The following is a 13945-nucleotide window of genomic DNA, read 5'->3' as shown; positions in this document are numbered from 1 at the left end:
GGTCGGTTACCCCAGAAGGCGGTAACTCCATTCGGGAAAAACAGAAGATGGCAGGCAAGACCGATCGGAAAGATGAAAGTTGTAATAATAAAGGAATCTAGAAGTTTAGGGTAAGAAATCATAAGTTTCCAAGTTTGTTTAAAGGTTCCTTTGTAAATCGTAGTCCTCTAGGACTCATGTTTTGTTTAGGGTATAAATATTGACCATCGACCATTGTAATAGAGGTTCACAACCAAATCAATACAACCGGCCCCGTGCCAACTTTCGAGTCCTTTTGTCGTGTCGTCGAGTTCTTCGAGAGGAGTCATCGATCCGTCGACCTCCGTGAGTTCCGACAACCTTGTTATCATGTTTAGTATCATGCGGTGGATTTAGACGTGATGCAAGTAGTCTTGTTTGTTTTCAATGGTCGTGCGGCGGATCTTTGCTTGACAATCAAGAAGTCTTTGCTTATGCTTTGTTTATGAGTAGATACCGTGCGGCAGGCGTTTGCTTAATATGCTTAGTGAAAGTGAGATAGTTATCGGCTCTATATTAGATATGGCAAATCTAAATAGATTTATTAAGTTATCCAGTGTTGCATGTTTTGAATCTTTTATATATTTGTAACACACTTCTGCCCAATCTAGATTGATATTGTTCGGCTCTTTCTCTCTCTCTTATGGTTTTATTCGTGCTTCAACGACCATTGCTTTTTCATACTACCTTTGCAGATAGATAACACGCTCATAATGGCTGAATTATTTTAATCTAGATTGTCACATGTTGTGGGTTCATGCATGTTAATCACGTTTAAGCTTTAACGAAACCAGGTGTCGTGCGGCAGATGCAGGTTTTGTATTAGTTTTAATCGTTTTTTTATTTGCACGTTCCTTATTCATGGACCCCAATTCGGCTGGACTGCCGAGCTTGGTTATGCATTAACTCATAATTAATTTTCACTTGTTCAAACATGTCTTCCCATGCACATGCATTCGGCAACTAGGTCTTTACTTGCATTCATCTTACGGTTAGCTGAATGGTTTATGAACTTGTTGGCAGACAGCTCTCTATAGCTGTATGTCGTTGTAAGTGGCTTCAGGGCCGTATATGTGAAACTGTCTGGTATTACCCGACATGTTCTGGTTTGACATTTAATTGTTTTATCCCTTGTTAGTTTTCAGGTCAAACTGACTGGCACGCTTCCGGATCACGAAACACCCAGGAACCCGTTTGAAGCCACGCTTTCCGGCTTGCTGTGTGTGAGGCACAGTGCGTCACATTTTGTGTCAACAGAAACAAACAATAAATTTCAAACAAAAAAGTGGAAAAAAAGGTAACTCAGTGTTTTCTAAAATGCATTTTCAAATCAATCAACAAATCAGCGTTTGCATTTAATAGTTAAATAATGAATACTTATCTAAATCAACACAATTAAAGCAAGAAATTATTTTTTATATTCTACTACAACAACAACAAAGCCTTTTAGTCCCAAGCAAGTTGGGATAGGCTAGAGTTGAAACCCAACATGAGCCCCTAGTCAAGATTCAGGCACGTCAATAGCTGCTTTCCAAGCACTCTTATCCAAACAAAGATCTCTAGGTATATCCAACCTTTTAAATCTCTTTTTATTGCCTCCCCCCATGTCAGCTTCGGTCTTCCTGTACCTCTCAAATTATTTTTTATATTCTATATAAGTTTTTTCTTTTTTGCCGGTGGCTCATTTGGAGTTTCAATTCTAGCCAACCCCAATTTGCTTAGGACTAAAAGGCTTTGTTGCGAAAGGGCTTCCAGCCGAGTTGGTTTGGTGGCTTGAGTAGCACTCCTCATGTCCTGAGTTCGACTCCCCGTGGGAGTGAATTTTCAGGCTGGGGTTAAAAAAATCCCCTACGTCAGTCCCATGCCAAAGCACAGGTCTAAGGATTGGCCCTGGTCATGGTCGTTCTCACATGGGGCTACAGTGCCACTGTGTATGGGCAGGACAGCGGTTCGGGGGTTTACTTGACCTGCGTGAAAAGGTTTTCTTCTTAATGCAATGCCCGGGGGCTGTCTTACCCCCAGCACAATGCCCGGGGCTGTCTTACCCCAGCAGGCTGAGCATTTTTAAGGCTTTGTTGTGGTTGTGGTTCTTGTTGTACTTCTTTGAATGCAGAACCCATGAATAATAAAAGTTATCCAGAACCAACATTAATAAACTCAATTAAGTATGACAATACCTTCACCCAGAGAAAACTGCAACATGCCAATTCAGAAACAAAAAGGGAGTGACCATGGTTTAGCCAAGACAAAACCTCCTTGCTGTTGTCATGCTCCAATTATTCTATACAAAGAACTGCTACTTAAAATTAAGAGCACCTAGTAAACCCTCTCATGTACTGGCCTCTGAGCAAGGCAAACTACGACGTGTCAGTTATGAACCCTAATGTGGGACGCTTTAATTTGTTACTGCCAAATCAGGAAACAAAAATAGCAACCTTTCGTAGCTAAATAGGAGTAGCTCAGCATAACCAGCAGGAAACATATTATCGAGTTGAAAAATCAAATCCTACCAACCACGCAAGATCGCGGCATGTGCTTGAAACACAGCTAGATTCCAGGACTCCAACCGCCAGAGTCAAATCCAGCCGAGAGCGAAAGAACAACTACCTCACAAATCATGTCAAAACCAACGCTCTAAGGTCGGAGGGATGGAGCGGAAAATGAGTGGAGGCCCAGAGAATCTTACATCTGAGGGGTCCAGAGCCATGGTCGGAGCCGAGGGAGTCGAAGTCGGAGCGGCCGGCTAAGGGCCGCGAGGAGGAAGGCTCCTCGCGGAATCCGCGGCCTTTGGTCTTGCGCGCGAAAGCGGAGGAATCTCCGCTGGCCGCGATGGTGGAGCGGAGGCGCGGGGCGGAGGCCGGGTTGGCCTCGGGGGCGTCGTCGTCCATGAGGTCGTCGTCATCGGAGTCGAAATCGACCACCTCCACGTCCCCTGCGTTCGCCGCAGCCATGGCAGCCTGGCTAGCTCGCTCGAGACGAGATGGGTGGTGGAGTTCGGGGTGCGGCGGCGGTGTTAACGAGCTGGCGTTCTGGTCTCGGCTCCTTGTGTAAGCTGTGCCTGGAATGGCAATCTCTTCCTTTCGAATCCACAGTTAAGCTCGGGCATCCGATTAAGCCACGTCACCCGTTAGCCCAATAATCGTACGATCCGGCAAACGTGTGATATAGACCATCCTATCGAGGACGTAGCGGGTCTCTCGCCCGATAAGCCATCAACCCAGACAGTCACGAATCTTGGCAAACCCGCTCATAAGCCCTCTCCACGGCGTATTTCTCTCCTTCACTCCTCCGGCTGCCCTCCTCCTCCCTGGCACCTCCCTCCTCCTCACAGCGCGGGCGGGGTGTGGGCGCGGCGTTCCCGACACGGGTGGATCCCCGGCGACCACGGCGCAGGCGGTTTGCGGGCGCAGCAGCTGCAACCACCCCGGAGCGGGCGACGAGCGTTGGCATGGCGGCTACGGCCACCCCGGAGCGGGCGACGGGCGTTGGCATGGCGGTTGCGCCCACCCCGGAGCGCCCGTGGTGCTCGAGCGTTGCAGCCCCTCCCGAGACGCCCCTCCCCCTGCAAAAGCGCCGCCTCTCCTCGCAGCATGTGCCAACCAGCCGCGCCGCGTCCGCTCAGCCTCGTCCTCGGCGCGAGCTGCCTCCGCTACAAAGGTTGGCTGCGACGACGAGCATGCGCCAACTAGCCGCGTCGCCCGCCGACTTCTTCACTTGGTACGCCTCGTAGACTACGCCTGCCTTCGCCATGGCCCTCCTCTGGGACCTCCTCTGCGCCGACGCTCTGTAGCTCCCCGCGCCCTATGTGACCTACCACCACGCATAGCGGATGGGCCAGCGCTCCAGCAGCCGACGACATCCACGACGCCCAGCAGTTGTTTGACGAAATGACTCCGAGGCAAGCCGCTCACCAAACCAGCACCAGGCCTAGACGTACTCGACCCGAGAGACCTAGAACAAGGTGGCAACTTTATCATTGGCCATGTCTTGCTTGTGTCCTCAATTTAAATTTTTCTATGTAAATTTTTTCTAATCTAATTTCAACGTAGGCCTGGCAGCCAGCATGAACACAGAAGCAGCTTCTCAAACTCAACCAAATCAAAGATGCAAAGAAGATCGCCTTGAAGCACCAGCGGCGGCGGCAGCAGCACAGTACCAAAACCCATCCCCATCTTCCCTGCGCCTTCTGTGTTTTAACTGAAGGAGATGTTGGTGAAAGAGCAAAAATGTTATTCCGATTGAGTCCCAAATATTTTTCCCATCAAAAGGATCAGTAACATTGACCAAATGTTTAATCTGCTTGCTAATTCCACTTAATAGACTATCTTGAACTATTATTATTAATATAACAACCCTTGGAAGCTTTACAAGTTTCACTGTTTAACTGAGTGTTAGATCAAAGAAAATCGCACTAGAAAACCTATTGAAGTACAAATAGTATTAGGGATGCCATACTATTAATTTTCTCATGTGCCGCTGAAATTCTAGTTTGCAGATTTTATCCAACCAAACGAGATTAATAACCTCACAGCAGGTGAAATTACCGTTCTCTTGTTAGTATGTGCTGAAATGAAATTATGCAACTGTGATATGTGGTTTAGATGACACTAGACTCAGTCAGTAGTTTATGAGGATGACTGATTTATGTTTGGAAGACCGGAACAATGGTTTTTTTTAAATCATCATATTTCAAGTCTATGTGCGAAAGCTCTAAACTGACTACAAGTTTTGCATACTTCCTAGAGAAACTATTACGTCATTAGTTTTTACAAAACAATATCTTATCTCATTTGTAGTAATTAGTGGATTTATAACCATGTCCAATGGTACCCATAGAGGTTCTATGCGCATCTTTCTTTCTCGAACTTTTTTTACAGCAAGCTTGTGAGAAGGGCTATGGTTGCATTACATATCATTGCATAAATCTCTGTCAACCTACGATGCTCCATATCTTCTGCCGGCACAAAATTTAATATTACCTTCATAAAATATTTTACACATTAAGTAATTTCAGTTATAGATTATATACTACTTTGCAGTGAATGGGAAATCTGCTGTGGAAAAAAGGTGACACATCTTCAAAGAATTCCAAGGTAGGATAAGGGGATTATTAGAAAAGGGGATAGGTCTTATCTTGAAGTATTTAAAGATAGTAAAGAAAATGTCTTAAAGTGGGTGTAAAAGCATTTTTTCACTAATAGTTCCTTCCTGTGCTCCTTAGGTCTTTTAACAGTCTCCCCTCACCGTTGAATAGTAAAATCTAACCACATTTGTTTACTGAAAATACATTGAGCAAGGAAATTGAACAGGGCCCATTTACATAAGTGCACTTATCCCCTACATATGTTCTTGCTAGCTATCAATTACTATACTTTGATGGCTTCAGTTCTAGAGGTCAAACAACTTTACAAAATTCATGTGCTAGACAGGGGAAAACATTATCTGAACCATCCCCTCTTCTCGGTTAATGAACAAAACATTATATTGCCTCAAAGAGCAAATTCGAGAGACCTAAAATTCAGTTGCCTCTAGTAGGCGTGAACTATGCTATTGAATTAGTCTTGCACAACGTCAATGGCCAGACTTTCTGATATATTGATTGTCTTGCTATCTGCTACACAAACACCAAATTCTACACAACCAGCTGGTCAAGCCTCTCTTTGCCCCACACGATCATGTCTTGCCCGTCCATTGGAGCTGCGAGGGAGGTGGACTCAATCATGTAGCATGGGAACTGAAGCACGTATTGTATGCATACCAAGTGTTCAATGAAATGGCTAAAGGCATCAACTCTCATTTCTTTTACTCACCGGCAATTTTGCAGGGCTGAAAATTTATTGATATGGTGTTTGATGATCATGTCTTCTATGGTACTTACGATGTTGATGGTAATTAATTCAATCCTTCGTATACTGCTTTTATGATTCTGAAAACGTAAGGCTATCAGATTTTTTTAAAAAAAAAATTACATCCATGTGCTATAGCCGGTCTAAATTTTTTACAAGATCCAACCTTCTGTACCAGGCTACCAGCTCACCTGCAAGCATTATTATTATTTAGCATAATTATATTATGTAAGCACCGGTCTTACAATAAAATCTGGTTATTTGTGTTCTATGTGCACCGCAGATGATTAATTCACATGCACATCTTAAGAAGATCTGAATAGATTAAAAAAGCATATTATCAATCACATTTACCTATGACGCTAAGAACAAGGTCAGCTACGTACCTGTTCTGGACTCTAAAATGTAAATCATCTTTAGTAATCCACCCATTTATGAATACGAGTGTTCTATCAAGTTCTATTCTATTAGAAGAATATTATTTCCTTTTGTAGGGCTCACATATTCCAAAAGGTAGATATGCTAAATTAAATGTTTCTTCATTGTATCTCTACAGCACTCCCATTCTCATATATCATCATGTATTCTTTGTTTCCATGCATGCTTTTGAAATGAAACTCTGCCTGCAGATATTTGGGAGTGTAAGGATGTTACATTTCATAGAAAAATGCCATGCAGTTTTTCCCTTGGACATAGTGTCCTTTCAGCATAACTATTGTACATTGACATATAGCTGTGGAGTTGCACAATTTAGTGAGAGCAGTGCATATGAATCCATACAAAGAAATCTGAATTGAATCACTAATTTGATGATCAGGTCTTCTCAGTAATGTTCTAATGCAAGATGCTGTATTCTTCTCTAGTAACAACAACTTAGTTCAACTTCAAAATCATCATCATCATATATCTAATCTCGTAACTCAAGTGCTAAACCTTTTTTTGCAAAAAAAATGCTACGCTGGTTAACTCCAAGGAGGGCGCGGCAAAGCCGCGCCGAGTTTTCTAGTGGATACCGAAACCCGAAATCCAGTGTGTTTTTACTAGGTATATAGGACTATAGGTAAGTTAACTAATTTTTTTTCCAACGGATAATGTTTGGGTACCCATGTAGTCTATGAACAAATTAAATCTGGTTCAATATCAAAGATAGGCTACTGGCATCATGAGCTAAAACTTAGCACCACAGCCCAAGCCCATTAAAATCGTATATAACGTTGGTTACATGAAACCCTAGTACGTGCTCCTATATCTCTTCTACAACTAAAAAATACGAAGAGGACCTGTCTACCACTACCGTGGTGAGGAAAAAAATTGTGTGGACTCTGGGCTCATTCCGTGGAGGATGAGCCCCCTCCCCAGATGCACGACGCGTGGCGGCGCTTCTAATCAGACGAGCAGCGTTCACTCGGCTCCCTCGGCTTGAGGTCGTCGGCTCCCTTGGCTCCACGGTCCACTGCGGCTCCTCGGTTCTACACATATGAGTGCGGCTCGCTCGGCTCAGATGCGGAGCAGGATGTCACGGCGGCGGCGGCGGCGGGGGCTCGTGGCCACGTCGCACAGCAGCAGGTGATCCAAATCGGCCAGGAGGAGACGCGCCCACGCCCACCTGGATGCCCGCCGCGAAGGCCGCACGCAGCTCTGCGGCGGCAGCGGCAGCGGCAGCGGCGGCGGTGGCGTCGATAGCAGCAGGTCCGCGGCCTTGCAGGACAGCTGCAGGTTGTCTAATGCAGTCAAGAGCAGGCGCGCCCACCTGGTCACCGCCGCTGACGAATCCTCGTCCTGCTAATGAAGCTGAAACATTTGTTTGACTTGTTGCAGGTTGCAGGGTGCAGGGTGCCGGTTGCAAGGAACATTGAAGAACAGGCACCATCTGCATTGTATCTTGCATTGTGCGAATGGGAACGAGAACCTCCCTACCAGAGCAGCGAGGCAACCAGAAGATAGGATGGTGGACAAGATAATTTTTTTCTTGTATTGGCATCAGAAAATGTTTAGCTCCAGAAGATAGGACTTGTGTCTTGTGCCTGACAGTAACTAGGATGGTTGCCAAAGACGTAAACATAGATAGTACATGAGAACTTCCTGGCAAAGTAAACTGTATAGACATGTCACAGAAATGTAGAGCTTTAGTCAATTATGTAAGGCTGAACAGGTTCTTCTTCAGAGCAAAGGAAATAATCTGAAGTCTGAACATGTTTCATTTCATAAGGTCCCATGACAGTAAAAGAGTACAGTTACATATTTTTATGATTTTCCACTCCATCAAAATGCAACTTCCTAACAGCAGTTGCACTGCGGCTTCTTGATCAACTCCAATTAAGAGACTTGTGTATCCTCCTGGTATAAATGGAGCAGCCATTCCAGAAGGATCTGCAATTGAATTGAAGTATGGCATGTACGGAGCTGCCGTAGTTGAAGATGGCCCAGGATTAAAATCATGTTTCACAGCATAAGAAAGTGTTCACAAATAATGCTTGTAAGTGAATAAATTGTGAAAATAGCTATTGTCTTACAGTCATTTGTATTGGAGCAACAGGTTCATCTCTAGTTTCTACATCATTGTTTAGATCTTCACCTACAATCAAATATATAATATAATAGAAGATGAAAAATAAGTTGTAGACATAAGCATAACATAGTGGGCAGGCTCACTACCTTTGTTCTGAGCACCCTTCTTCTTCTTCTTCTTCCCTGTCTTCTTTTCAACAGCATTTTTGAAATGTGTATTCTTTGGACCTTTTACTACTTGTGGAATTTTAAATGATATTACACCATTTAATGGTTCTTGGACACTTTCATTTGGAATTGGAGTAACCTCGTTGGATTTTTCATGCATCTCGCTTAGATAAGTATCTGCCTCCAAGTTCAAGCTATGTAAGGCTTTCTGCAATTTATCAAGAAGTTGCTTTGACGGCGAACACTTCAAAGCAAGAGATGTGGCCTGTCGAGATATAAGTGTTGCCTGTGTTTTCAAATCTTTCGTCTCAGTTTCTTTTTTGCCGATATAAAATCCAGTTTTTGCATATTTTGTCCATCTAGGCAGTATATATTGCGATGGCAAATTGTATATTCCATTTGTATTGAAGACTATAAGAGCATGCTTGCACAGTCTACCTGCAAGATGTAGTTCCTAATTTAGACAACTTATATTACAGGTTACAATGTAAAAATTGAAATGTAATAGTATACGTACCTATGGATTCAAACATCTGGCAAGAGCATGTAATGGTGGAATCTTCAGTGTTAAATACTACTGTTGCTCCACGCTCAGATTTCATATACTTAACAAAGAATGTAAAGTTTGTCCCCACAGCTTCCACCAAATCACATGTCAATGTAAACTGTTTTTTAAATTCTTCCTCAAACTCTAAATACATTCTCCTTGTATATGATTCAGCTGCAGTATTCAATATAGGTAGATTTAGAATGTAGGTAACTGGGTTCTTTCGGTGTGACTTAAAATTTGCATCCAACTCATTTTCACATAGACTAACTACAACCTTCTTACATTCTACAAGAAGTTCAGAAAGTCCGAGTCTCCTACGAAATCTTTTTTGAACATATTATTCATACCTTCACTCCTTTGGGTCGAGTTCATGTCTAGTGTAAAAGAGTCACGGTATATAGCAGCCCACTTCGCCCTCAAAGCATATAGGTTTGTCATCCATGAGTTATTCTCAAGGTTGTATTTAGCCAGCAATTCATGCCATTTCTCTATAAAGTAAGCCTCTGATCTGTCTTCGTATACACATTTCTTGAAATCTGGTAGGAACTTGTTATTTGACTCATGAATTACATGGCTAAGATGTTTACCAACATTTAAGCAAATGTGCCACAAACAAAGACGGTGGCTTGTATTTGGGAATACATAAGCAATTGCGCCTGCCATAGCCGCGTCTTGATCAATGAAAATTGTGCTTGGGTGCTTTCCTGACATTGCTGTTAGGAAGGTTTCGAAAAACCAAACAAATGATTCAATAGTTTCATTAAATAGAAGGGCACACCCAAAAATTATTGTCTGCTTGTGATGGTTGGTGTCAAGAATCAGAGCAAAAGGCATTTCAAACTTATTAGTTTTAAATGTCGTGTCAAATGACTAAGCATCGCCAAAGCATTTGTAATCCATGATAGACTAACCATCTGCCTAAAAGAAATTTGCAATACGACCATCCTCCTTGTCTACCTGAATCGTATAAAAAATGTAGGATCTTGTAGTTGTTTATTTCTCGGGTATTCAGATAGTGTTTGTGCATCATTGGCTTCTAAGTACTGTCTGCGTTCGTGACCAATCTCATTATTGCAATTCATCTTAGACAGGCATTTTGTCTTCCCCTCCATAAAACTCCTTCATGAATTCATACACTTGGGCTGGCTTCATTCCGGCTTCCCGTATCTGCCCAATTAACTTCATGTTTGCCTCTATAACTTGTCGTTGGGACCTCAGTTTGTGTGACTTATTTGGACTAGCCAGATAATGGTTGTGCTCTTCTACGACCTTTTGCACTATCCAAATCCTTTCCCTACTGATGCTAAACTGGACACGAGCATCACAACCCGTCCTTGTGACGTCCTTCTGTGACAACTCATGTTCTCTCTGTCCCTGGTTACTGCAAACTATATGTTTCTGACATAAAGTACCATCTTGGCGGTGCTTTGTCTTGCTCTTTCTAATACTGAACCCAATCTTACCGGCATAGGTGTTGTACATCTCATAAGCCTTTTCCTCTAATGGAAAAGTCATTCCAACTTCAGGCGTGATCAAATTTTTTCTAGCTTTATTAACCACCTCATGTGCATATCAATTCACTTAAAGTTGTACCATAACAAAACAAAATATCATATATCCGGTCAAGTTTGTTACTTATATTTTACCTCAGCATGTACTTCATTCTCCATTGATCCAGACCTGTTAACATTGCCATGCACACTGCCATCAATAATGTCGATGGCCTCTACTCCCATGGTAACTGACACAGTGTTCTATGAAAATATGTGCACTATATTCATGACCAAACAACAACATAGATGAAAAAAGGCGATATCATCTAAACGAATAAACAACCTGTGTTAGCTGATCTTCGTCATCTCCACGAGTACCACTGACGCCATCAATTGGTAATGCGTATGAAGCCTCTATCGTAGAAGATGTTGCCATTAAGTCGACAGTTGTGATGTCTTTTTGTTCTCCAACGACGGCCATAGAGGGCCGAAGTGCTGCTGCAGCGGCGTGTGCGACTGTGTGCACGGGTCAGGCGGCGGCGGCATAGAACTGCATGCAAGATCTATTAGAGAAGCTTAGATCGTATCTGTAGGACCGAGCCGTTAGGAGCCAGCTAGCCTTGGATGCGTGTACGAGCTATCGAGGAAGCCAAGTGAACGTTGCTCGTCTGATTAGAAGCGCCGCCACACGTCGTGCATCTGGGGAGGGGGCTCGTCCTCCACAGAATGAGGCCAAGAGTCCACGTAATTTTTTTTCCAGTGGTGAAGCCGAACCATGAAATGCTTTCACCATGCGCTTTTTTTTGGCGCCGACATGTGGCCCCGCGCACTCTGCCCCACCCGCCTCCCCACTCGCCGTTCGCCAGAAGGAGGAAATAAAAAGAGAGAATTATTTATTTGGCACTGAAACAAATCGGTGTTTCGTATTTGGCACTCAAAAATTTGAACTTTCTTATCTGGCATCAAGTTGAAATTTCCTTTCGTAAATGGCACTGACGTCCATTTAGGACCGTAACGGTGTCAAGTGACTGATAAAAATACATAAATACTATTGTTTTGCAGCAAAAATCCACGGTGCCAGAAGTTCAAGTATTTTAGTATGGACGATATTGCCGGAGCTCTTGCACAGCCCCGCGCCATCGCCCTGGCGACCCGACGTATAGACCCCGTACCAACGTCCCCCATCGCCGCCCTACCGACTGAAGGAGGCAGGACGATAGCGTGTCGCTGCCCCCACGGGCTACAGCTTCAATGATTTCATTAAAAGGGAGTTCTTGGAGAAGTCGGAGCATCTCTTGAACGACTGCTTCAGGATCAGCTGCGGCGTCATTATTCCCAAGGAGCTCCACACGGAGGACAGGATTGTCTCGCTCCTAGACGTAGTACCACCACCTGACCTGAATCAGCATCTTGCCGATCTACTTGAGTCCAAAGAGGGCACCGACGTTACTTTCCAAGTTGCCGGCGAGTCATTCAGCGCTCACAGGTTTCTGCTTGCGGCCCAGTCGCGAGTCTTCAAAGCAGAGTTGTGGGGCGCCATGAAGGAGAGCACGACCACAGGGGACTGCATCCGGATTGATGACATGTTACCTCAGGTGTTCAAGGCCCTGCTCTATTTCATCTACACTGACTCTCTACCACAGATGGAGGAACAAGAGGAGGCCGCGATGGCCCAGCATCTGCTGGAAGCGGCGGACAAGTATGACATGCAGAGGCTCAAGCTAATTTGTGAGGAGAAGCTATACAGGCACCTAGACGTCGGCACGGCCGCAACCACGTTGGTGTTGGCTGAACAACACTCCTGCCGTGGTCTCAAGCAGGCTTGCATTGAGTTTCTCAAATCTCCTGATGCACTGGAAGCAGTCATGGAAACTGATGGCTTTGAGCATCTGACTAAAAGCTGCCCTGTTCTCGTGAAGGAGTTGATGTCCGAGCTTTACCTGTTCAAGCAATGCAAGAGAAGGAAATTGAAGATATGAGCCTAAGATTTCATCATTTGGTAATGACGATTGGGACTATCCTAGAAGAAATTAGTGGTTAAGCCCTTTGGAAACAATGAACAAAACGCAAAGCTACGCTTTAGCGGCATGAATAGGTGGTCGTAGCTCACCTTCAGCACTGGCAGTACCAGATTCTTCACCTCATTGTCAGCCCACAAGTCGTTATTCAGGACTTCATCCCAGTGCTTCCAGCTGGTTGAAGCACCCAGGGCACTACCAGCTGCCTCTGCCGCCAATGGCAAGCCCTGACATTTCTTCGCGATCTTCTCACCGATCTCTACAAGTTCTTGTTCGACGTTGGCATCACTATTCGGCAGTGCCCGTCGCTGGCACACATGCCAGCAGTCTTCATCTGACAAGCATTTGAGATGATACACCTTGGTGCTCACCATCCTAGTAACCTTGTTGCTCCTCGTCGTCACGGCAACCGCGCTCCCCGGAGCGCAGCGGCTCAGCGGCTCAGCGGGGCCATCAGGCTGTTCCAGTGGCTGGGATTGTCATCCCACACGTCGTCAAGAACAATCAAGCACCTCATCCCCGCAAGGTGCTCGACTATGAGCTCATGAAGTGTGCTCAGCTCGTCGCACTCCGGGCGCGATCTGGTGACCGCCTCGACGATCTTGCGGGTCACGCTGACGACGTCAAACTCATAGGATACCCAAATCCAGTGTGTCAGTTCGAAGCACGACTTCACAGCCTCCATGCCGCAGACGTGCTGCATCAGAGCTTTCTTGCCGACGCCGGCCATCCTGACGATGGGCACGACAGCGTAGGTCCTCCCGCCGTCCGGCTCCCCGCGTACCAGCGTGGCGACCCTCTCGATGTCGTGCTGCCGCCCGTGGAGGCGCTCGGGACGGGGAAGCGCGCTGCTTGGCACGAGCGAGCTCGCCGCCGGCCAGGGCGCGCCGTCGTCGGGCCGCAGCCGGAGCTTCTTCCTGTCCGACGCGATCTCCTCGTACCTCGCCCAGATGCCGTCGATCTTGCGGCGGAGCCGCCTCGCGATCTCCTTGTACCGCGCCCCCCGCCCCGCGAGATGGGACCAGCGCCGGCCGGCAAGCCCGCCCCACCGCCGCGTCCCCTGCCAGAAGCTCGGCCCACCCCGCTACCGCGACCCCTGCTGGACCCGCTCGTCGATCTGCCACCATGGGGAGACCTCGGCTGAGGGACTGCGCCTCTAGCTGAAGGAAGGACGCCGTGATTTGCTGGGCGCCGGTGGCCGACGGCTCCTCCGCCCCATCCTCATCTCCTCCGGCTTTGGTTTTTTTTCACAGGAAGAGAAGACTGATGGGGAAGAAGGGACCGAGTAGGTGCGCGCGACCAAATTAAGAGGCTATTTTGGTACTCATTAAAAAAATTAACATG

At 45.7% G+C, this 13945-nt stretch overlaps 3 protein-coding genes and 1 pseudogene across 3 annotated transcripts in view; 1 reads left to right on the top strand and 3 right to left on the bottom strand.

The window, feature by feature from the left end:
- Positions 1-3080, bottom strand: part of LOC136452240 (RNA-binding protein Y14A) — a 28830-nt gene extending 25750 nt beyond the window's left edge. The window contains exon 1 of the mRNA XM_066452860.1: positions 2705-3080. Within this exon, the coding sequence (XP_066308957.1) occupies positions 2705-2969 (265 nt within the window). The 5' untranslated portion in view covers positions 2970-3080. The remainder of the gene's footprint in view (positions 1-2704) is intronic.
- Positions 3081-8110: 5030 nt separating this feature from the next.
- Positions 8111-13945, bottom strand: part of LOC136450003 (protein FAR1-RELATED SEQUENCE 5-like) — a 41427-nt gene continuing 35592 nt past the window's right edge. The window contains exons 2-5 of the mRNA XM_066450253.1: positions 9058-9261; positions 8520-8978; positions 8378-8439; positions 8111-8267 (exon numbers count right to left, since the gene is read on the bottom strand). Coding sequence (XP_066306350.1) covers positions 8181-8267; positions 8378-8439; positions 8520-8978; positions 9058-9261 — 812 coding nt within the window. The 3' untranslated portion in view covers positions 8111-8180. The remainder of the gene's footprint in view (positions 8268-8377; positions 8440-8519; positions 8979-9057; positions 9262-13945) is intronic.
- LOC136451186 (BTB/POZ and MATH domain-containing protein 2-like) lies at positions 10810-12619 on the top strand. The gene is made up of 3 exons (XM_066451933.1): positions 10810-10827; positions 11646-11672; positions 11804-12619. Exons 1-3 carry the CDS (start codon positions 10810-10812, stop codon positions 12560-12562), a joined length of 804 nt encoding a protein of 267 aa, XP_066308030.1. The 3' UTR covers positions 12563-12619.
- Positions 12604-13728, bottom strand: LOC136451185 (putative disease resistance RPP13-like protein 1; annotated as a pseudogene).

This window comes from Miscanthus floridulus, chromosome 5 (genome assembly GCF_019320115.1).
Source record: "Miscanthus floridulus cultivar M001 chromosome 5, ASM1932011v1, whole genome shotgun sequence".
NCBI lineage: Eukaryota > Viridiplantae > Streptophyta > Magnoliopsida > Poales > Poaceae > Miscanthus > Miscanthus floridulus.
The sequence above is the reverse complement of the archived record's forward strand: the minus strand, read 5'-3'. Positions and strand labels throughout refer to the sequence as shown.

Coding starts and splice junctions, on each gene's coding strand:
- LOC136451186 (XM_066451933.1), top strand. Junction 11,673..11,803: donor CCACGGTGCCAGAAGTTCAA/GTATTTTAGTAT, acceptor GCAGGACGATAG/CGTGTCGCTGCCCCCACGGG.